The sequence below is a fragment of the Bactrocera oleae genome, chromosome 2 (genome assembly GCF_042242935.1).
Source record: "Bactrocera oleae isolate idBacOlea1 chromosome 2, idBacOlea1, whole genome shotgun sequence".
Lineage (NCBI taxonomy): Eukaryota > Metazoa > Arthropoda > Insecta > Diptera > Tephritidae > Bactrocera > Bactrocera oleae.
This window is the reverse complement of record NC_091536.1, coordinates 3,081,135-3,103,825: the sequence shown is the minus strand read 5'-3', so window position 1 is coordinate 3,103,825 and position 22,691 is coordinate 3,081,135. Positions and strand designations below refer to the sequence as shown.

At 36.0% G+C, this 22,691-nt stretch overlaps 1 protein-coding gene across 2 annotated transcripts in view; it reads left to right on the top strand.

Annotated features, from left to right (window-relative positions):
- Nucleotides 1-926: 926 nt before the first annotated feature.
- rn (rotund) overlaps nucleotides 927-22,691 on the top strand; it is a 134,943-nt gene continuing 113,178 nt past the window's right edge. The window contains exons 1-2 of one of the 2 annotated variants that reach the window (XM_036373657.2): nucleotides 927-1,802; nucleotides 22,007-22,606. In XM_036373657.2, the coding sequence (XP_036229550.2) occupies nucleotides 1,302-1,802; nucleotides 22,007-22,606 (1,101 nt within the window). In that variant the 5' untranslated portion in view covers nucleotides 927-1,301. Of the gene's footprint in view, nucleotides 1,803-19,887; nucleotides 20,747-22,006; nucleotides 22,607-22,691 lie in introns of those variants that run through there. The other variant, XM_036373656.2, reaches the window with a different exon arrangement.

The following is a 22,691-nucleotide window of genomic DNA, read 5'->3' as shown; positions in this document are numbered from 1 at the left end:
ATACAAGTATGCAAATCATCAGTTTGACAAGTTGAGTATATCGCTAAAAGCGCCTCAGTTTTTGAGATATCGATCTGAAACATTGCCCACGTCTTTTTCTCCCCAAGAAATTGACCGATTAAGTTCTTGTTGGGAAAGCTTTTTTATTTGACAATACATCCTTATAAAATTTGGCATGAATTATTGTCCAAGGCAACGCTACAAGCTTCGAACAAATCGAATCGACCCACTATAACAACAACGTGGCACGAAAGCACGAGGTAAACCGTTGCCCGATTATGTTTTCAGATTTAGTTACACATATAGTTGCTATTAGAAATGCACCTGTGAAGGGTATTATAGCTTCGTGGCAGTCGAAATTAACGTTTTTTCTTTTTTTTGAAATATCGTTGATATATGCCTAGTGCATATTTGGCAATTCAGTATCAGCTGCTGATGGTATCAAAATTTAAAAAATAACAAAAATTGGAACTAACGGGTCTAATGGAGTACCGTAAGGCAGTGGAAAAATATAGTTATAGAGCACCTCACAATCATCCACCCAGATCTAGATACCAGTACATCACGTTAACATAAGAATACCAGCATGACACAATGTTTTATACTGACTAACTGCAATTTCAAGTTTTCCAGTTTGTGACAAGTCTACCAGTCCCGAAAATTTTTATAAGTGCTTTGTCTAGAATAAAGCAGGACTCATGCACTTCTAGGTAGTATAGTTATAATTACTTCTTATATTTCTTAAAAAATTTGGTTAAGAGTTCGCTCTTGAAGATTTTTAAGATTATAACACGACAGCATAGCATCAATAGATAGCAAGACTTTTTTCCAATAATCAAAAGAAAATTGTGCTTTAATATCAACCACAATTAATACAGCTGTTCTCCATTTCAGATTTTAAAACCTTGAACATATATACAAAGCAGTAATAAATACAACCAAAAATATTTCATGGAATGAAAGTCTTTGAAAGTTTTAATTTGTGGAAGTTCAGATAATTTATTCACTGAGCAAAACCAACGATGAAAGTTTAAGTGAATTCGGCGCACGAAAATATTATCTATGAGCAGTGCTGTAAAACGTGAGATTAACATTAAACATTGTGTTCATGATGTATAAAAGGCCACAATAAAATTCTACAAAATAATTCAAGAAAAGTGAAAAGTGTACAAACTATTTAAAAGCACAGCTCCCAAACATTAAACAAATCTATTAGACTTCCAAACCAGACCAAATAGTGTGTGCGTGAAATTTGAGTGAAATCTAAGTGAAATTGCCAAATCATCGTTCACCGCGTTTAGATGATTATGCATGGTACCTGGTACAAGGGACCACAATTGGCGCATCGCACACATACCCACAGCGATTACCATCGGGATTATACACCAACTCATCACCAAGCCCACCATCTACATTCACATCATCCCCATCATCATCAGGCACCGCCGCCGCCACCACCACCGACGCATTTACACACGCATTCTCATCATCCACATTCGTATCGTTCGTATCCTTCATTTGTTGTTGCACCGTATCATGAATCGCCGCCCAGCGCTGCGCCAACACCCGTATCCACACCAATACCAACGCATACACCGGCATCGTGCTTGAACGGTGTACCAGCACCAATACTGGTGGAAGGTTCCTTTGCCGCCGCTGCTGTTTCCAATCCAGCCGTCGGCATCAATCAATTGACGTCGGTGTTAAGTCCAACAATCAAAATCGAACAACCCTTCGGTGAACCGCTATCGGTGGACGAGTATGCGTTAAATTTGGATTGCAACATCGAAAATACTTTTCGGGTGAGTAAAAAATACACTTATCACTTCGTCAACTATAGGTATGTTTGATAAAATATGCTATATAGGGAGTATGGCAATTGAAAGAATTGAATGAAAGTTTATATTGTGCAAAGCGAAATCAATCAAACACATATATGGACTATAAAATAGAAAGGTGAATATGTTGAAAAATATCGTAATTATATCGAGAATTTTTGGGTTTAGCTAGAAATGCGTTAATCTCGCTGATGCTCGGCATTGCTGGATAAATATCAAATTTCCTCTTCCTCTCTCGCCAATGTCTCGATCCTTCACAATCTAATTATACTGATGCAGTGACTCTAGGTACGATTCAAAATAATTCCTATCGCATACCTTACCTGGTTTTATGTGAATTGCTAAATAGGGATACATTTCATTGTAGGTCTGTGCATAACCGAAATATAACCGATTGTGATTCCTTTGGAACCGAAAGGCTTTTTGCTTCAACTCTAACAAATCTGGCCTGACAATAGTCCAGTATTTCCAAACTAAGCCCTCTGTAGATGAGTTGAGTCCCCGGCGAACATTAGTTTTCCTTTAATATCGTCTTTTTTTGTTTTCCTTCTTCTTTTTTTTGCACCTTCAACCTTTGTACTTACTGATATGCACGACAACAAAGTCGTAGAGGAGCGAGATGAGTGGGGTTAAAATCTGTGTGTGAATGCAGCGGTCTCGAAAGAGTTAAGAAAAAAGAGGAAGAAAGGGAAATTCTCATTACCGGCATATCAGGAGCACTCAAGATTGAGGCTCATCACAATCTTTTTTCGATACTTTGTTTGTTTAAATAAGCATTCATATCTGTAAAAAATACACTTATATTCCAAAGGTTTAACATAATAAATTTTTTTAAACAAAGTAAAGAAAACAAGACAAATGCGTTACCGTTACAGAAACTTGATTCCTAACGTTCAATTTGTATGGCAGCTTTATGATATAGAGATTTTAACTGAACAATTTCGTCGGAGAATACATTGTTACCTTAAACAATAATCCATGCCTAATTTCGTGAAAATATTACGTCAAATAAGTAAGTTTCCTATATGAGCACTTGATTCCGGTTGTTCAGTTTATATGGCAGCTATATGCTATAGTGGCCCGATATCGGCCCTTCCGACAAATGAACAGCTTCTTAGAGAGAAAAGGACAGGTGCAAAATTGTAGATCGATATCTCAAAAACTGAGTGACTAGTTCGCGTATATAGACAGACAGACAGACGGGCATGGCTAAATCAACTCAGCTCATCGTGCTGATCATTTATGTATATATTCCCAACGTTTCCTTCTGGGTGTTACCAACTTCGTGGCAAGCTTAATATACCCTGTTCAGGACGCCCTAAAATTCTTGCGTTTGTCTAACAAACCTATATGAACGGCCAAGCCTTGGTCGTCTGATGCTGGGCGATAGGTTTCTTCCAAATGTGCCATTAAAGCCTTACTAAGGTATTTTTGGCGCCTCTTGACGCGCTTTTGCTTTTCATACTTTTTTGTAATATTTTAAGTTTCGAAAACTCCTAAATACTTCCTTATTATTTTCCCTTGTTTTGACCAAAAATTTTCAGTTTAGGTTGTTATATTGAATAGAGCTCCGTACGAGATAAAAGAGATTAAAATTTACATTCTTTAAGCGATTATTGTGTGCAAATATATAAAATTTATACAGGGATGGTTGCTTTTTATATCTTTTGGAAAAAAATATTTAATCATTCGTCTACATTATTTTGTCGCAATAAAAAGACTCCCCATTCGATTTTATGCACCCATGCCAGCGCTTCTTCCAATGGCGAAACTCATACTCAATTTTTGGGATAGCCCTTAGTTCTTTCAGCGCTTTTCATCTATCTTGTAAAACGACAGTTTTTTAAGGTACCCTTTATTTTTAAAAATAGGAAAAAGTCACACGGAGCCACTTCTGTCGAATATGGAGCATGGGAGGCTTACGACAAAAATTCACAAATAAGCAACACACTTTAAACAAATGAAAAGCGCCAAGCTCATAAAACACGTCTAACGTCAGTTGAAAATTTTATCGCATTTCAGCAGCATGTATATAATTTGACAATTGAACTTTCCAAATCCGCAAAATTTAAAATTTAAAAATTCTCCTTATTACTTGAATACTCTCGTACAGACGCCTTAACGCGTTTTCATAGAAGACCTTTAGAGCAGAAAACCGTGTCAGAAAATCATTTCGAAACTGCTGAGTCTCGGATACTCTGACTCAGACCCGCTTAATCATAGAAAATAAAATGCAAAAGATAATTCTAATTTATTATTATATTTTACCATATTATAAAGACAGCAACCAGCTCAAAATATTTTCAAACTGGCTCTGTTTCAATTTAGTATAGATGAAATTTAGCCTTATACACTGCTGCAGATTTACATATACACTAAATATATGTATGTTTAAATATCTCATATATTAATATTTAAACATACATATATGTTTATACATAGTTATAGTTGAGCAGGTATTTAACTATTTTTCGAACTCGAAAACTTTGTTTAAAATGTTTAAAAAAGTTGTTATCAGTGAATTTAAATACTTAAACCACAATATGAAATTTGAAGCTGGCAAGGAACGAATATTCCCAAAAACCACAAGCAACCAATTAAACGAAGATGGACAAATGAGCGGAGAGAAAAAATTACAAAAACATGTCTGCGTGTTGGTCCAACGAAAAGTGGCAAAAAATATGTTAAACATTATTCCATCAAGAGAGGAATGAAGAGAGTGTTACAAGCAACATATATTTATATTATACATATTGGCTTATATACCTAAAATAATATAATATAAATACAATGATCGCTTGGTAGTAAGCGAAAAGCGGATAAAACAGAGAGTGGCTGAAAACTGAAAATCTGATGGCGATAAAACGCGACCAGAAAAAACACCCAAAAAAAGCATTCGAGTAAATAAAATTCAATTCCCCTCAATGAGGGCGTGTTCTAATTGGATTTATTTCAAATATTATTAGCAACGCGAAAGCAGTCGTGGGAGCGCCGTTTATATTATATATTGTACATATAATCCAATAAAGAAAAACTTAAGAATCGCCGAAGACATTGTAAAAGTGGTTGAAAAAGACGGTTGGCGAATAAAAAACGTCAATACAGCAATAACAACAATGCCTATAAAAGTCTGCATGTAAAAAATAGGTGGAAAAGTAATAAAATAACTTAAAAACTCGAATTAAACACGCCCACATCAAGCAGCAACAACAACAACGAACAGAAATGGCGTTTTTGCGCAAATACCGGTAATATTTACACTTTTTACATGTGTTTCCTAACTGGCTAAGCGAACAGACCGGCAAGTTCGTTGAGAGCAATACGCAAGCAAGACTAGTGCAGTGGCGCAAGGGAGACGAAGCAACTATTCGGGAGAGAGCGTGTAATTGAATGTGTTTGTGTGTGAGGGAGCCCAAAATTGGGCGAAATATGTGCGGTTGCACAAAATCACTCAAAGAGAGTACGCCATCGTTTTATGTAGTGTTAAGAGATTTTTTTGCAAGTCAAGCTTTTTATAGCGCTCAGGCTGCATGGCGTAAATATTATTAGTCCTTGACGTGTTGCGCGCAGCTTTCTTCGACTGATTGAGACTAAACGAAGGGTTGTGTCCTTGCTGAAATAATAAGTACCGAAAAAAGCTACCATACATTGGTGCGTCAGAGCGATAAAAATTTGTTACATTCTTGTTTTTCTACTTTCTGGTGTATTTTGCGAGTTGAAACTGTTGCGCCATAATTTGCATTACAAGGGCATTCGTGAGCTTTTTGCCATTAATTCATATGATAATGAATAGATATGCATACAGACATGTACTATTGCACATTGATTTGTATATAACAGTTATTATATTAGCTTTTTCATTGAAATATTTCCGTGACAACTTGAAGCTATAATTACCATATTCGAATTTACGATGAAACAAAAGGATTCAAAATTGAATATTCTTTGTGTCACTTAGTTTGGTTGCATGAAAATATAAGTTAAATAAATAAATTCAATATTGACAACTTTTTGGCCTTAAATGCGCCAACATCCAGAAAAACAGTTCCACATCTTCATTTTTAGCTGGACGAATACAAAATAAATGATGGAGTGGGCGCCAGGATGTTGCCGGATCGTCAAGATCATGTGTAAGAGTCCCGAAGAAAAACACACATGCTTTTTACTCAGACACCTCGAAAGGACTGCAGGACGGTTGTTGGCCAAATGACAGGTCACAACTTACTGGCATCACAGGTGAGCCGTATAACCATTATTAACGATGACACATGTGGAAAGTGCAGGAAAGTAGGCATGAGAGAGACGCTGGAAAACCTCCTCTGCTTTTCTCTGGTCTTATCTAGAGCGTGGGCTTAGATATTTAGCAGATCCGCAGTCTTTATTAATTTTCGCAAAAAGTGTTGCCGTACTGTACAACGTAAACTTCATGCCATTTTAAACTGAACCTCCATCTTTCATTGCAAAGGAACTGAAGGTATATCTATGGCGTGGCAGCTAGCCTATATAATCTAAACTAACCTATAAGGAAAGTGTAGAATTTTTTAGTCCAATACTTTTAAAAACTCGCAACCAGAACAGTTTGTTTTATTATTTGAACGCAGCTTCTTAAAGCTTTAAATCAACTAATATTAGTTTTATTGTGTCTAAGGATATATATAAAACGTTAAGATCTAAGACTCAATGCAAAAATACGCAAAAGGTTTTAACTATTTTATTCAGATACCAAAATCTGCATCATAAGTCGTTTTCAAATTTTATATATTTTCTACGTCGCCCACTTGTTTGTTTTTTCGTTGCCCTCTATATCAGCGGGCACACATGATCTTAACTTTCACACTAAAAGCCTGTGGATTAGTTTATACATATATTTACATAGTAAATCCTTGTGTTGACCCTATTTGCCGCCTGGCTATCTACTAGATTGCTGATTTTCAATCATGGCTGAAAGACAAAGTTGAAGTTCAGCTGTAAGCTTCCTTCTAATTAGATGTTGCAACAGAACAGCCGTACCTATATGTCAACTTTACTTCACCAGCCGTCTGTAAATACATGTGTTTCTCAGTCCTTACCGACAATACTTCAGTGCCAGTTAAACTCAGTAAACGGACTCATATAGAGTTGGAATTATACAATATTTCAAGAAGGTTCGGTCTAGCAGCTATTTGCTGCTTTCTGTATAAAGAAAGAGGATAATTCCTGGTGTAAAAAAAATCTGAATGGCTTTTCTCTTAAGTTAAAGTAGAACCAAATCTGCTATGCTGTCTCAGGTACAAAAAAATGTCAATGTATTTGTTTTTATATCTAACTCGATTGGTACTCTACTACAAATATCCGTTAGACGAACAAACTATAATGCACCGATGAAATATGTTTCACTCAAAACTTGTAACAAAACACCCGTGACCAGTGAAAAGAATTGTAAAAGGATAATGTGAAAAAGTAAAATAAAGTAGTAAAATTGCATCAAAAAAAAGACTGCAGTAAAATAAGTCATAACGGCAAGCAATAGCGAAAATACTGCAAAGCGATAAGAAACCGGATAAGCAAAAGAAAGAGGAAGGAAGTGAAAACACATGCTCGAGCACTGAGGATTTTTCCACGCTCATAAATTGCAAGCTTGCTGCACGTAGCAGCGCGCCAAGTGCAACAGCAGCAGCAAAGCAACGACAGCAGCGCATAAGATTGCTGCCACGCATGTGAGAGAATATGTTGCTGCCACGCGATGTTGCATATATACAAACAAATGCTGCGCAGTCAGCGCTTACAGCATGAGTGCCAGTTGCAATCGCAACATACAAAAAAAAAAAACAGTTGTTGCAAATACCATATTATATACTTGTATTAAAGTTGAAGTTGGCACAAGGATGAAGTTGCGCAAGCGAATATTAAAGTTAAATTTTGAGAATATTAAATGTTTATATTCATTTAAAATATATAATAAATATATGTAATGTTTATTTACAATCTTATGTACAAGCAAACATATGTTTGATTAAAATCAACGGTATCTACGGCGAGTTATGATTCTAGATTTTGAAATTAAAGACATTTCTAAAAAATATAGTAATAAATACATTTTTAATGTCGTCTTCAAATAAGTTCACATTAATATGTTTCCATAATCTTTTCTATTTCTTTCATTTTTATAATAGTATATAATTTTTTCAGTCTTGATAAAATACATTTATCTTTACATTATTTTGGCGAAAGCCTCCAATATTTGAGAAGAAAACAAGAAAAAAGTCAATATTGGTTGCACAAGCTACATATAAATATATATTTATATATGTATTTATTTTTGAGGGTCGCCGACGTTTTCTTTCGGGTGTTATAATCTTCGTGGAAAACTTATATCCTCTAATCCATAATCGCACTGAACGATCGGAATCAAGTGCTTGTATAAAAATCTTTTTCCTTTGGCGAAATATCTTCACGAAATTCGGTATAGATTATTGCTTAAGGCAATGTTGCAAATTTCAAAGAAATTGTCTACAGCGGATCTCTATAGCATTTAGCTGTCATACAAACTGACCGATCAAAACTAAATTATTGTCAGGAATCTTTTGTATTTGTGAAATGTATTATAGCTTCGGTGCAACCGAATCAGCTAATTCTTGTTATGATTCTCCAAAAAAGTTCATTGCTGTACGTGTAGAAAAAATCTACTCGTATAACACCATTAATGGGTTTAAATCCTTTGGTTGAGCAAGCATAACTCAAGTTAGATATCGAACTAAAGCGATATTCGATCATCCAGTGAACTTTGTGTAAGTATATGAGTTATATATGGAGTGACTTGTATCAAAAATAAAATTAGTGTAGATAGTGGGGAAAGGCAATAAAAAAGCCAAGTAGCAGTGGAAATAGAAAACGCTTTAAATATTCAAATCAAACAGCAGAAAAAATTAGCGCGCAAACGCGCCACATTTTGTAGAGGATTTCCGATTCCACTGCGCACACTTATACAAGTGCCACACTCGCATATCCACCTGTAACTAGCTGTGTCTGTATGTGCGTTTACCTGGTTTTTGCGCACTTCCGCTACTTGGCTCGTTGTTTTCTCCTATCAATTGCATTGAGCGCACATTAGCGGAAGGGCAAAAGAAATTGAGCTGCGGAAATAGTCGTGAAAACATAATAAAAATCAGAGCTAAATAAAAAAGAAAATAAATATTGAAAACGAAAAGCGCAGAGAAAACATTACAGTTGCATGGAAAAAATGAAATGCGGACGCATGCAGAGCGAAAAGGGTGGCTGAAGCTCACAGCGAACCAGTGCGAAGGCAGCGCTTTGCTGCGCTACTGGCAACCTTACAGCGTATGCAGTTAACAAGTGGGTTAAGGGATAATGTTTTGTGCGCCAAACCGTTATGCTTGCCCCACAACGCCACGTACTTACGTATACATGTACGTGTTTTCTTCGCGTCTCCTTTAACCCACACAACGTTGTAGCTTTCTTCTGCGTCATTTTATTTTTTCTTCGCTGTAATATATTTTTTTTCGATTACAACAATTTACTTTTTTCAAACGTCGCCGTTTTTATTGCGGCCAAATTCATTGGCAACAATATGTGCATGTGTATGTATGTTTGTATGTATTTATTTGAGTTTGTGACGTGTGTTGCACGTGTATTTGTGTTGATAGCTCAAGTGTTGTTTCCATTTCTTCTATATGCTCACGCTCAATGCGCTTATCGGTGTGTTTGCAGCGTAGCGCGACGTCCTTGACGCGACTTTTGTTGCTTGCCACTTGCCACTTGCCACTCACCCATTAAACGTGCAACAGCATTGCACTTGCTGGCGCAACACACTGCTACTTACTAACGCGTAGAACCTCAACCTTTGCACCATCCTCTGCGTTATTCCGCTGCTGCTGCCCTTCTCCTCACATTCATGTTGCAATTTTTTATATGCGCTTCGATATTTATTTTTTCCCACAATCACTTCTTGCAACCACCGCTTCGTTGTTGGTATGTGGCAGCGTGCTAAGCGTGTATATAGTATACGGCTATGTCTGTTAGATGCATGCGGATGTGTGTGTATATACATTTATACTTTCATTCATGCATTTCTTTTCCTTTGCTGTCATGCCACATCCTTAGAAAGAAAGTACGCGGTCGCTTTGCGATTTCCTTCAATTGCCACACGGCATGTGGCAGTGTTGGACGTGTGTGGCGCATTTTCTTGGCGCGTTACTCCAGAAAATTAGTTCTCATTTATCTACATATATATACATACATACACGTTCATATGTGTGCAACTCTAAGTATTTGCGTGAATGAAATTTGTGGCAGTGATAAGAGCGTGCGAGCTGAAAGTTGTGTTTACATATATACACATACATATGTTGTTGTATGCTGAAGTGTATGCAAATGGCAGGCATAAATCGGAAATGCCATATATACGATGTGAAAAGTGAAATCTTTGCAAGTGAAATCTGCTGATCGCAGAATAAAGATAGTGAAGCTTTATGTAGCAATGCTGTATTATTAAAATAAAGTTTATTTTGCTTGGATTTTTCAGCAGTATGTGTTTGTGGTTTGCCATCTTGCGAAACCAATTCGTATGAGTTGACCTTATGTTGAACTTTCTTAGGAGAGAGAGAAAGAGAGAGGGAGAGAGAAATACAGTCATGTCTCCCTTCCAACCCATTGCTGAAAAAACGCAAGAAAACAATTGATTTCATTAAGATTTTATTTCAGTACTGAACCTAGTTAGCCTAATAGACAAGTCTACCTGATTATTACGCATGCCACATTTTTCAATGTTTAAGCAATAACAGTTGGCACTTTACTTGAAGTGTTGGAACAAATAGTGAACATTTTTTATGTTTATTCTCTAAGAGGCGTTAAGAATATTAGAATGCACCGTAAGGGTTTAGAGTCAGTCTCAATTTGTATCTATTTGTTGTAGCGTAAATATACAGATATTTTGACCTTTGAACAAAAATGCTAGTTTCAGGTAGTTTGTGGGTCTTCATCTTTTGTTTTGCCTAGAACAGTGTACATTAAGTGTGCCACGAAGTTTGTTACACCTAGAAAGCATGGTCGGAGACCCTTACAATATGTTATATATTATATAAAGATCAATATGATGAGCTGAGTCGATTAAGCCATGCTCGTCTGTCTGTCCGTACGCATATATGCGAACTAGTCCCTCCGATTTTGAGATATCGAGCTAAAATTTTGAACAAGTCTTTTTCTTACCAAGAAATTGCTTATTTGTTGGAACCGCCGATATCGGATCACTATATCATATAGCTAGCATACAAACTGAACGATCGGAATAAAGTGCTTGTATGGAAAACTTTTTCATTTGACGAGATATCTTCATGAAATTTGGCATGCGTTGTTGTCGAAGGCAACGATCTAGTCTCCAAAGAAATTGTTCAGATCGAGTAACTATAGCATATAGCTGCTATACAAACTGATCGATTAAAATCAAGTTGTTGTAAGGAGTATTTTGTATGCGAGTGTATTATAGCCTCGGTGTTACCGAAATTGACATTTTTTCTTGTTTCTGAGTTTCAAAATTTCATAAAACTTTTAAAAGTACACAATAAAATCCCAATTCCAATTCTTGTTTTAAGTAGGAGTATATATAGGTATGTATTGAAACCCCGATAAAACAGTAAACAAAATTTGTATAGTTTTATTAATTTTTTAAATTATTCCAGAAAAATTTAATTACTTAATAAATGCAACTTAATGTTGTAGCAAAAGTAAAATTTTACCAAATAGTAGTGAGTGAGTGAGTGAACAAATAACACGAATAAAAATGGAATTGTAACGAAAATGGTTAATTTATTTCAACAAAATTTGAAAATTTCGTTAATAACGAGATTAACTACCAATTGATCAAAATTTGACAATTTCTAATTATGTATGTATATGTATATGTATAAACATATGAATAAATCAAACGCAAACAAGTCAGAGAGCCTGATAACACAAACACAATCGTAAGCAATTACAGCTTTACATGTATACCATATAAACACACACACATGCATATGTATATTTATACAAACATATATACTACAACAAAAACGCAACGTCAAGCTTCGTAAAAAACTAATAAAGAATTTATGTTGAAAAAGTGTTCGACATAAAGCAAGCAATGCGAGTGCAGAACAATAAAAACAAAAAAACCAATAACAATAAAATGTCAGCAAAAATACAGCGTCCTTTAATATTGCAGCTCACGGCTGCATCTTGTGTAGCACGCTTGCCAGTGCATAGCGTGTGCGCCCTTGGCTGTTACCATTTCTGTTGTCATTGACGATACAGTGGTTTGCAACATCAGAAAAAAATTTCACACACTTGCATACATATTTATTATAGATACCTTACATACATAAATAACGTACATATATAAATACAAATACAAACAAATGCACAACGCTGCAGGCATCCATTCTATAAACTTATGCACATAACACAACATATACATACATAATATGTGAAAAAGCTAACCCAGCGAAAAAGTTAAAGGATAGAAAACAATCTTTATGAAAAACAAGAAAAAATGTTACTTCGGTTGCACCGGAGCTTTTCACAAATAAAAATAATAATTGCCAGTTCGTATGGCAGCTGCATGCTATAGTAGTCCTATCGGAACAATTGATTTACAGATTATACCGTTATCTTGCATAATAATTCATGCCAAATTTTGTAAAGATATCTTGTCAAATTAAAAATCTTTTCATACAAGGATTTGATATAAATCGTACAATTTGTATGGCAGCTATATGCTATAGTGTTCCTATAATGGCGATTACGACAAATGAACAGTTTTTTAAGGAGAAAAGGACGTGAACAAAATTTCAGATCAATACCTCCAAATCTGAGACACTAGTTCGCATATATACAGACAGACGGACGTGGCTCGACTTAGCTAGCCATGTCATATTTTATGGGGACTTCGACCCCATATGTATGTCTTTCTTCTTTGTAACCACATGATTAATGTAAAAAAAAAATGTTGCTTCAGCGTCACAAATCCTCTCATAGATGTCGAGAAAAGGAAGAAAGCTTTTATATTTCTCAAAATGCTTTTATTAATTGTCATCAATTAAGTCAATAATAAAGCTTCAAAGGCGTTATTTCAGAAAATGTAGCATAGTTTTAGGCAAAATACTATATAACTGTATGTAGATATTTAGTTTATATATATACTATATTACATTTGTTGACATAGCTAGTGTAAAATTGTTCGCTTTGTTGTAACTTATAGTGTGAGGTTGGGCGCCACCTTCCTCGCTATCGACGCTGCAGTTTTTCTCGTAGAGCTACAGAAAAGCGAACCGGGAGAGGTATGCTCTCTGTATACATACATATATGTATATGGATAGTGGTGCTGATCTATGCACATATACGAGTATAATTCAATGTGAGACATCTTTAAGAATTTTGCAACGTCTTATAGAAACGCGAATACAAAACAAGTAAAAAAAATCTATAAAATGCATATACGAGCGCTCGAAGTAGCTTTATCATATACAAAAATAAAGTATGGTATATATAGCACATATATGTGCATAGAAGCGTGCGATAAACAGCAACTTAGACGGGGAATAGCGGTAAAAAATAATACACACAGACTCACAGACCCATACATTCATATGTACAATGCATATGCGCGAAAAAATGTAAGTAAGAAAGGCACTGAAGGAAGAGTTTGAAAGCGCGAGGGAAAAAATAAGCTTTTGTGCTAAAAGATTTGAAAGGAGAAAAACACGTATGTGTGTTTGTGTATGTATGTAGAAGAAATGTGGGTACATCGGCAGCGCATAGAAAAAAATAAAGCGCACACATACACAAGCGGACAGACACATGAGCAGTGGCGTTTGATATAAAAAAATGGGCGAGCGAAATGGTTGTGTGCAGCAAAGAAAATCAATCTACTCGCTTGACGGCGCTTCTCAGCTCCTGCCGCTGCGTCAGCGGCTGCGATTATCCTGGCAGCGACGCAGACAAACAGACAAGCAGACAATTGTGGCAACATATTTAGCTGTACATATGCACTTATAAATGTTTTTTTCTTCTGCGCTACATATTTTTTCCATTTTATACTTACTGCATTTTTTCATTGCGCATTTTATTACTTTGCTTTACTTTTATTGTGGCTGTTGTTGTTGCTGTCGCTTCGCTTCGCTTTTTTCTACCCTGGGCTTGTAAATGTTTGTTGCTGCTTGCGTTTTTGTTCGCCAGCGTTACAGCTGCTGAATTTCCTGCTCTTGGCGTGCGCTCCTCTCCCTTGTTGGCGTTGGCGCTTTTTATCTTAGAAGAAAATGCTGCACTGCAGCATGAAGCGCTAAGAAAAAATACTACAACAACAAGTGCAATTGTAAAATATGTACTTATGTATGGAAAGGAGTGAAATGTGCAAACAAAAACAATTTCAAAAGCAACGGCAAGTGAAATAAAAGCGGGCAGATTATGAACAAAAAGGATATGGGAAAACGAAATACAGTTGGAGCATTGGAACCTCGCGGAGAAGAAAAAAATGAGCAACAAAATGGGGCAGCTGAAACGAGCAGCGCACACACACACATACCTAATAGCATAATAATAAAAGCGTGAAAAAATAAGCAAGTACAAGAGCAAAAACACAGACTACAATATAGCGACAATAATAATGCACCGCTGCTGTCAGCGAAGCGCGCAGCGGCCATTCTCATTGCTGGCACTGCCGTTGCAAACGCAGCCACTGTCGCTGATGTCCTTACACCAGTCGGCAGCAGCAGGAGCTGAACAGCGAAACGGTAAAACGGCAAAGAGTTCAACGGTTCGGTTTCTCATATGGCAGGGAAGCGTTGTGGCGGTCGTACGTGCATGCCACAAACGTGGCACAAGCGAAAGGCACTGCACTGCAGTGTAGCAACCCGGTATCAACAACCATTGGCAAAAAAAAAAAACAAAAACCAGTAGTAAAGGCTTTCAGCATAATAAAAATTAAAACATTTCTGTTGAAAAATTGTTAAAAATATATCAACAATAATATGTGCGTTTGTGTGTGTGTCAAAATGTTTATCTTGCCTCGTGTCGCATGCCTCGCCATACATATAACGCGCCGTTATCACTTCTATATGTATATATTTCATCAGCAGTTCGGTTTGCACTTGATTGTTATTAATTCACGGACAGCTAACCGTACGCGCCGTCTGCGCTTGCACCGCGCGCCTCTGCACCATCGAGTGAAAAAGCAACGCAGATGAATGTAAACAAAGTGCGTGCTCGTGACGCGTAACTGTGTTGGTGTTCGGTGTGACAAAGTGTGACTTTTCTGCTTGCTGTTGTTGCAGATATGCGAGAGTGAAAGTGCAACTCAAAGGTTACAGAGAAAGAAGTAAATGTGGCAGGCGGCATGACACATATGTGCGTTGAGCAGACGACACACGGAAGAAGCAGCATGTGTGTTCGGCTTTTGCGAGTGTTGAAGCAATTGATGTCAAACAGGTTACAATAGAGAAACGGTGATAATGAAATAACGAATGCCACTTTTCCGGTGTTTCATTATTATTTAATAGGCGGTGCATTCCAAAGTAAACGGGACCTTTGGGCATGAAAAAGGTTGTTTGTGTTTTTGTGTAGAAAGCCCAGATTTTAATATCGAATTTAAATGTTTTGAAGCCTTTGAAAAGGCTTTTTGAAGGTTTCGTAGTTTTGGATTTTCTCTCTCTTTGGACAAGACTCGTATTTTGGATTGAGTTGTGACTGTAGAGCAAGCTTTTGGTCCTCTTAATGAACCAAGATCCCGCACAGTTTCAGAAATAAAAAAGTTTTGACTATTTGTTGATATAACTACGCCAGAAGCTCGATAAGAAAGTTTTAGATAAATGAGTAATACTGGTAAGATGCAATGATAAGCAACAAAAAACGTTAGCCTCGGTTGCACCAATACCTGCTATAATACTCTACACAAATACACTATATTCCAATTGACAATAAGCCATGCCAAATTTAGCTATATGCTATATTGGTTCGATATCGGCAGTTCTAGCCAATGAGCAGGTTCTTCAGGAAAAGAGGACGTGTAAAAAATTTCAGGCCGATATCTCAACAACTGAGAACTAGTTTAGCGTGTATACAAGCAGACGGACAGACGGAAATGCCTAGATCGACCCAACTCGTCATACTGATAGTTTATATATATTATATATATTTTATGCGGTCACCGACGTTTCCTTCTTATACTTTATATACCTTGTTGAGGGTGTAATAAAAACTTTGACTATTATAGAAAGTGCACAGCATTTACGAATTCAATTTTAATCTCATTGAATCGCTGCATTAAGATCTCATTGGATAACTGACATATTAACTATCACGTTAGCTTTGCTATTGTTGCTCTACTTTTTTATGTTTATTTATTTACTTCATACAAAAAAAAAATCAACACATTATTAGAGGAATCCTGAAACATATTGAAGTGACCCACAATATTCTTCTAATCCATTTGATGCCGGAAACCGTCTTCATCTGAACTTCTAACATAACACAGTGAATATACCAAACATTCCAATCACGCTCGTTTGCGTATACTTTCTACGTATATTTGTGCTCTCTTCTTCGCTAATTTCAGTTGTCTGTAGCGCCACTCGTTTTGTCACTCTACTCTCTTTAGTCAAATTTAGTAAATGTGTGCGTAACCTTCCAGCCAGTAGTTGAGCTAGGTCAGTTCTCCCTCCTGTACGCACCTCCAGATGTATGTATGTAAGTGTCGATCCTGGTGGATGAGTGATAATTTCATGTTATACAAATCTATATTACACACATATTTACATACATTCATATACGAATGTATAGCGTTACTAATGTTGCGTATACGGCATGTAGGTGCATGCGAAGTTTGGAGGAAAATTTTTTATGCGCAACGAAGGTTGTGTTTGTTTGATTTTTTTAATAAATTATCGAACCTTTCCGAAATCATTACATATAATAAATCTGTTAATACTTTCCACTTTAAATGAGCAAATAATGTTTTTGCGAAATGGTGGCTATTTAAAAAAAAACGGGGTTTCCAGTATCTCAAAAATATTTCGGTTAAAGTGTTGTGAAATTTGAACTTTTTTCTAGTATTATGGGTTTTAACTCTGTGCCAATGAGGTTGACTAGAATTAAAAAATTTGGTTCACAGCAATTGAAGTTCGCAATACCTACTTCTATATCTATAAAGAAAATAAAGAAAATTTTTGCCAAATTTCAAGTAAATAAGAAAGACATTGAAATTGTTTTACAAACGATTTGAATCAATTTGTTGACAATGTCAAACCGAAACGGTTGAGCTGTGTTTTTGGTGTGATTGGAAGAAAATCCGCTAGTATGAGTTTATAATTTTAATCTAATAACTCTCAATTCCGAACTGTATTGCCAACAATTGGACCATCAGAAATAAGCAATCGGCCGCGTTGGCTAAAAGGAGAGGTATGGCTCGCCAGAAGCTCCGTGGGCTTGGTTGGGGTATCCTTAGGTTCGGTTAAGTTATACTAGGCCATACATAGACGTACGGTTTCTTAGTAGTGCCAGATGGAGGAGAAAGTATTCACATACAGAACATTAACGCTTTTTGCGAACTTTAAGCGAGCGAGTTGATATCTAGTTAACGGCTATGGTAATAAATAAGTGTTTTATCAATGAAACTCTCCTCCATAACATAAGGTTCCATACTCATTACAGTTTTATTACGCCTAATAAATCAATGAGATTGTAAAGTGCTTCAAAAAGACACTATCCTTGACTGATATTGTTTCTCTACTTAACGCCTTAATGTTTTACTGAGTAAATTGGTACATAGAATTAATATAGATTTGAATCACTTTGTTGTTAATTTAAACTTAATAGACTTAATCTAGACAGAATTCAGAAAGAGTTTTTATGTTAGAGCATCAGTATTTTTTTTAAGAACAAATACCAAATAAAAATGGTTATTCGGAATAAAATTAGAACTAGACCGTTAGACATCTGTTTCAAACTAGTATGTAATTGATATATTTCGGACCAATTCGTAAAAATACCAGTTACTGTTACCAACTAGTCGGTGGGTGCTTTTGTTTCATACCATACTAATTCCATAGTAATTTATAACTAGTTAGTTTCACTGCAGGGTAGCCACATAACTGTAGTGTGTGTATATGAGTTGAATGGCAGCTTAACTTGATAGTATTTACTAGTGTTATTCACACAACTTGCATACATACCTATACATATAAGTATATGTGTAATATACGGCAATCGTTTGCTCCATTCACAACTTTGATTCTAAATGTTTCTAACATTTCTGAATGAAAACATTTTTTTATTTTTTGATTTCCCTTGGCTTTACTATTTTATGTATTTTATTTATTTGAATGATTTCTAAACGCGCAGAAATTTCATGTAAATCGATTATATAGTTTTTTTTGCAAATTTCTAAACATAACACCCTACTAGGCCGTATAGCGGAGATTTTGCGGCAATAAAAGAAATAACCAACCTAGCAGACATGGAATTTCTCTAAAACAAAAGTTGACAAAAAGTCGGGAAATCCATGGCAAAACGTAGCGTAAACTGTTGCATGTAGCGTAAAAAATACTCAACGAAAACGAAAGTTCCTAAAACGTGATATAGCTGCGTAGAAAAAAATATATTAGCGTTTAAATAAAATATATAAAAAATATTTCGAAAAATAAACAAACTTTAATAACAACAAAAACAAAAGCAAATCGACCACTACAACGATATCAGGCGTGGAAAAGAAAGCAACCAGAAATTTAGAATAAATACAACGTGGGCAAATAGAAGTAGGCGGAAAATAGCGCAGTGCGACGAAAAAATACAGAAATATTTATATATATAAACGAGCACAAATCTACTCAACGTATTGAATTGGAACAATGAGAAAGTGCGACATGGAAAATATGGGAAAATTTTAAAATAAAAAAAAACGTTGTTTTGAAGCCACATAAATGAAAAAAGAGTCATAAAACGGGTTTTTAGTGAAACCGAATAAAAAATAAGTTTATGAAATTACTTATACATAAGAAGTAAGAAGTTTTCAAATGACACAAAATGACACGTTTTGTCGTCTGATGTGAAAAGTATTTATTTAAAATAAGAAAACCAAAAGTTCCTAAACGAAAGTGCAAAAATTAGCGAATGTGACGGACATAAAAACTTTACTTCGCAAAAACACAAAGTTAAACAACGGTAAAAAATAAATAAATATAAGCAAATTGCCAGAGATTTTATGAATTAAGATAAGATAAGATATAAATCGAGAATACCGTTAGCAAATGAATAAACAAAATAAAAAAGTAATCAAAAGAAACAGTAGAATAGTAAAAAGTATTCTAATAAGGAATAAAAAATCATAAAAAGTATTAAAAAAAGTAATAATAATAATGTAGTTAGTCTTGAAACTAAAAACAAAAACAAATTGTTGAAAATAAATAAACAAAAGATTATAAACATACAAAAATGTATGGGTTTTAAAAATACTAAGTGAGCTTTAGGGAAATAAATGCAGAAAACAGCAAGATGTAAAAGAGACATAAGAAAAAAAACGTACATGCGGAAGTAAATACAGCGCAATTAAGAAGCATAACAACAACAAAAATATACAAAAACGTTTTACAAAACTCTATAGTAAATATTGTGAATATGAACTATAGTAAAGAAAATAAAGATTATTAAATTTATTTAATCATATAAATAATACTAATGTATCGAAATGTGACAAACTAAAGGATTTTTGAAACGAACATATTTTAAAATAAATTAATTAAGTGTCATAAACGAAAAAGTGAGAAAGTGCGGATAAAATTATTTTAAAAAGTACAAAAAACAAAAATAAAATTAAGACAAAAAGTTAGAAAAAAAATTTTAATATAACGATTATAGAAAAAGTACCAGAATAAACTGTACTTTTTTCATTAAAAAAAAAAAATTAATAAATAAAAACCGAAAAACTACTTTCGAAAAACTAAAACAGGCAATTTCAAATAATGTGAGAATGTAAAATTATAAAACATGGCAAGCGAAGTTCCTAAAACTGAACATTGAAAAAACAAATTTAGCCAATCCACTCATGATACAATGATGCTCCTAAAATATCGCTGCAGAGTTCCAGAATAAAACAAATTAGTTCTATTTTCTCAACAATAAGAAAAAATATAGCCAATCGCAAGTAAATAAATAAAAACGCGAACAACCGGAATCAGCGGAAATTATTATTCGGAAAGTAAAACAATCAAACAAAACAAACATTTTATTGAGCAAAACTTTAGCAACTGCGTAGCATACTTGAAGGCGCAGAAAGTATATGCAGCGCATACTCGTACTAAAGAACAATGAGAATGTCACCCAACACAATGAACTGTTGCGCTGTACTGACGCCATCAGCGGCAGGTACCCTCCTACGTCGCAATGATACGCAGCGTATATTGTCTTTGGCCACCAGCCACAACATCGCTTCGGCGCAACAGTTGGCCGATGTGGAGGAGTTGTGCACGTGGCGACATAGAATGCGCCGCGGCAGCAACGAATGCAAAAGCCCCGTTCAGTGTGTAGACTTTACGTCAACGTCGCCATTAAATGCAAGCACACCAACGCCAGCAGCGACACCATTCTTAATGCCGGCAGATTTCTACAAAAGTTTGCTCGTAAGCGCTGCCGCTTTGCAGCAACAGCAGCAGCATCAACATCAACTGCATCGACAAAAACAGTTATATGAAAGTGAGGTCGAGTACGAGCGTAAATCGCCGACAGACTCACAGCGTGCTGCATCCTCTAATACTGCGCATTTCTCACGTAATTTCTTCTTCTCAGCAGCAGCGGCTGTAGCTGCAGCTCAACGCAACGCTGTCGCAGCGGAACTGCCCAGCGAGGCGGCCGGAGACTCAAATGACAGCGCGAGCGGTAGCAATCATGTTAGTTTATGGAAAAGTAATTAGTTATAAGATTAAATATTCAAGTATTATTTAAACCTGACATTAAACTGGCAGAGCATGATTTAACACTGATATGCGTTCTTTCAAGAATATTGCTAATCTGAGGTAGATATTCCGGTGAGTTTTGAAGGTGCACCGATACATTTGCGTTTCCTCTGACTTGCTGCACCTTTTTCTGGTTGGTATTGTTTAATTCAGCGAAATCTCATGCTTTCCGGGTTAGAAATATACAGAGTTAGGATGAGGTAGAGCTATCAAATATAATATATAGTACGGTATTGTAATGATTCAGTAATGATGATACTATATGTAGGCATTTAACATTTTCCTATAATTCTTTAACAAAAACTTTATTTCCATTAAGTAATGAATGGCGAAATTCGGAGCGTAAAATATTATCTATAACGCTATGCACGCATAAGGAGTTAGGTGTAGTCATAGACATGAAAAAACTATAATTATAAATATTTTTTGCCAGTAAACTATTTTGTTTTATAAAAGGAAAACCCAGCATCATTAAATAAGGTTTCAACTTGACTTGACCTAAATTTGAAAAGAAGAAATAATAATTTTGAAAGTAAAGGCTGTTTTTGTTAATTCAGTTAAATCGAAGCTTCTTACGGTGATCAGCACTAAAACTTAGTTTTATCAATATATAATCTAGTGCCTGATCGAAACTTTCGTTTACTTTAATTAACAAAAGTACGGCCTCAGGAAATTTCTTCAAGTTGCTCAGAGTCCGAATATAGACTGTGTGAAGGCAGAAACCGATTTGTTTTGAGATCAGAGTTGGTTCTTTATGGAAAGTTGTTGTTCAATTTCATTCATTCACGCATTGCTTTATAATTAAATATACTCGTATAGTAACGGTTATGCAATTTGTGTTGTTTAAGTTTCTATTATAACCGTAATGTGGGTGTGGCTATAAGTCGAACTAAGTTAATAATTTCAGTGTTTCCGCTGAGTCTAAATTATATAACATTTATTTTCTAAATGTGTACAGTTAAAGCTAAGGTCGAGCACAGGAGATGAAAAGCCGTGAAAGCAGCAGGTCATCAACTTTTAGGTGACCTGCACTGTATCCGCTAACCTAAGCTAACCTAAGTTCTATAGTTCAAATAATGTCCTGTACTTTCAAAAGTTTATGGCAAAGGCCCTATTACAACTTATCTAACAACCTAAATTGTTGTTTTGACTAAATATTATTCAGTCAACACTTTCCGTGTTTTTTATTCACAGAAGCCCAACAATTATTCTTGGCCCCTGGCAGCTGTCACACCGCCGAGCGCAATAACCGCGCAAGCGAATACAGCGACACCGACCAGCACCACTGGTTCTACTGCAAATCACACGTCTTCACATCATATTACCCTCCTACCGTCTTCCGGTTCGGCCACACCGACACCTCCCGTCGGCGGTTTAGATTTGCATACCGCGATCGCTGCTGAAGCCACACACAATTTCGAGAACACGTTAAAGTCACCCGCTCGACAACAACAGTCAACTCCACCAACACAGCAACAACAGCGCAACTCCTCGTCGGCAAACCATTTGAGCAATTCACATCAATCACAGCAACAACATCAGCATCAGAGTTTGCATTCGACCGGCTCTACACCCAGTTCGCCTACAGCGGTCAGTGCAGCGTCGGAAGCAGCAGCAGCAAGTGCAAGCACAGCCGTCGCCGCCACCATGCCGATTGGCGGGGTTCAGGGGCAAAACCCCACACAGGGTTTAGTGCATTGGATGAGTGCCGTTATGGCCGAACATATGACTGGGCAGACGCATCACGATCCGACAGGTGTTGGCATGCATTACATGTGGAATGGTAATGTCGATGTAAGTAGTTAGGTTACCATATTTTCTGTTTATTGCTTTTTAGTATATTCCATCAGTCAAGTTCCTTGCATATGAAGGGTTTATT